The sequence below is a fragment of the Charadrius vociferus genome, unplaced genomic scaffold, assembly GCF_000708025.1.
Source record: "Charadrius vociferus isolate BGI_N301 unplaced genomic scaffold, ASM70802v2 scaffold56, whole genome shotgun sequence".
Taxonomy (NCBI): Eukaryota; Metazoa; Chordata; class Aves; order Charadriiformes; family Charadriidae; genus Charadrius; species Charadrius vociferus.
The window spans coordinates 1,141,804-1,143,871 of record NW_009649057.1 but is presented as its reverse complement, the minus strand read 5'-3'; the positions used below and the strand labels follow the sequence as shown (position 1 = coordinate 1,143,871).

General features: G+C 42.9%; 1 protein-coding gene across 1 annotated transcript in view; it reads left to right on the top strand.

Annotated features, from left to right (window-relative positions):
• Positions 1-2,068, top strand: part of GOLGA2 (golgin A2) — a 21,226-nt gene that overhangs the window by 2,637 nt on the left and 16,521 nt on the right. The window contains exons 3-4 of the mRNA XM_009888071.1: positions 697-819; positions 1,179-1,259. Coding sequence (XP_009886373.1) covers positions 697-819; positions 1,179-1,259 — 204 coding nt within the window. The remainder of the gene's footprint in view (positions 1-696; positions 820-1,178; positions 1,260-2,068) is intronic.

Here is a 2,068-nt window from a genome sequence, read left to right as displayed (position 1 = left end):
GGGGGGTGGGGGGTAGAAGTGGGTAATTTACATATAACTGCCCGGGAGTCCCTGGGTTTGGGTTTAGGTGTTCAATAACATCCATGACAATGCCGGAAGACCTGGCAGGATTCAAGTTACAGCTTATCAGACCAGCTTTTCCTGGGCAAAATGGATATGATTTTAAAATCAGTTGTAGATTGCTTCTCCCGCGAGTTCACAGTTATTACAGTATCTATATTAATGTGTTAGCTGTCTGTCACTTTCCTTCTTAGAATCTTTCACAGAGTAAAAGATGTTACTATCAGGCACTGCTTTTTCCGGATTATGTGTCCTTTATTAATTTTTCCTTATTGCTCTTAGTTATAACCTAAAAAAATACCCAAATATTTCTTCTAATGTCCTTTTAACTGCAGTATGGAGTATCAAATTGTTTCCCAAGAACATCCTTAGCTGTATACAAAAGTTGAACGTTTACAACTCTGAGTCTCTTGTCATAAACCCATTACACCAGTTCTTACTTTAGGCTTCTCTGGACTTGTTTTGATCCCCCCCCAGAGGAACAAATGCTTTGAAGAGCGTTTCTCTTGTCCTTACACTTGACCTGTCCTTCTACCCAGTGGAGGGTTTTGTTGTTTGTTTTTTCTTTTTTTCATATTACACTCATAGAAGGCATGTTCTATTTGGACTTAAGATTATTCTTTTTTTTTTTCGCAGCTGAAGGAATATCAGCAGAAGAATAACCCTGGAGCAACTGCAGGAACCAAGAAAAAACGCAAAACTAAAGAAGGCAGTAGACCCGAGACTCCCACCAATGATGACCAGCAGCCTCCAGAGAATGTGAGTGTCTCATTCTTTCTCAAATCCATTTGTTCTTTGGTTTCCTGAAGAACATGACCAGAGCCAGGAGAGGGTTATGTCGGTGTAATACACAAATGGCGTAGATGCCTGTACTGCCAGTGTACGAAGTGTGCTACGTTAGTTAGCACTACCTCTGCTGGAAGGTGGACGCTCGAGTCAGGGTGTCTGATCATACAGTGCTGTTGCGCAGCCCTGGGTGTGTCCAGAGCTGCTGTTTTGAGGTGCGTGCTCCTAACGAGCTGGAGGGTGCTGGTTTCTTCGGCTGCCTTTGATTGATATTTTTCTCTCTGTCCTTTTCTGAGCCGTTTCTCTTTCCCCTTTTCTTTCGCCTCCTTTAGATTCAGAACATTCTGAAGGTGCTGGTGTCAGACCTTAACCGCTCCAATGGGGTAGCCATACCCTCATTGGACAAGAGGAAGGTGAGGCAGTGCTCGCGTCCCTCGCAGTGACTCGCTCTCCCTACTGCATGCTTTGGGTTCTGTTTACACTGACCTCATTTTTTTTTCGGATGGAGCCTTGTCCTGACGTATCCACCATCAGTTGCTTGAGTTTTGTTGCTGTTTTTATTAACATGAAGCTATTTGTTAACATGCGTTTCCATTGCTCGTAAGTGCTTGTTTCCTTCTGATTTGTGTCAAATTTAACGTGTGAAAAAGTGAACCTTGTCAACAGCTCTCCCTTGAGACAGTTGAGCTTTGAGAAAAACCAGGAATTTGGGGTGAGGCAGTAAACTAACTGAACTGCTGAGGTGAACTGCAGTAGGAAGGGGTAGTGTTTTCTTAGTCTGTATTTCTCCTGTTCTGCGTGTCGTTGCTTTATTTCCTCGAGCCTTGGTTCTGAAGGGCTCATCTCCAGGCAAGCAGCTGCCCTCAGTGAGCTGTCTAGTTATTCCAGCCAACCCATTTTATGACAGGCGATGAAACTTGCACAGGTGATGTACAGTCTGGCAAGTACCATGGGTTTAAATATGTCAAATACTTCAAGTCAAGTGTTTACAGGCTTCCTCGTGTTCCCCAGCTTCTGAAGAGGAGAGGGCAGGAAGTACACCAATAAGCAATAGAAAAGTGTTCAGGAGCAAATGTAAACAAACAACCTTTTTAAAAAATTTATTTCCAGACAGTCAGTTTGTTTAAATAAGGCTCAAATTGTGACAGAAACTCAGGGAAGTAAAATTTTGTAGCCCAGAATTTTCTTGTTCAGTTTTGTTGTACCAAAGCTCTGCTTTTCA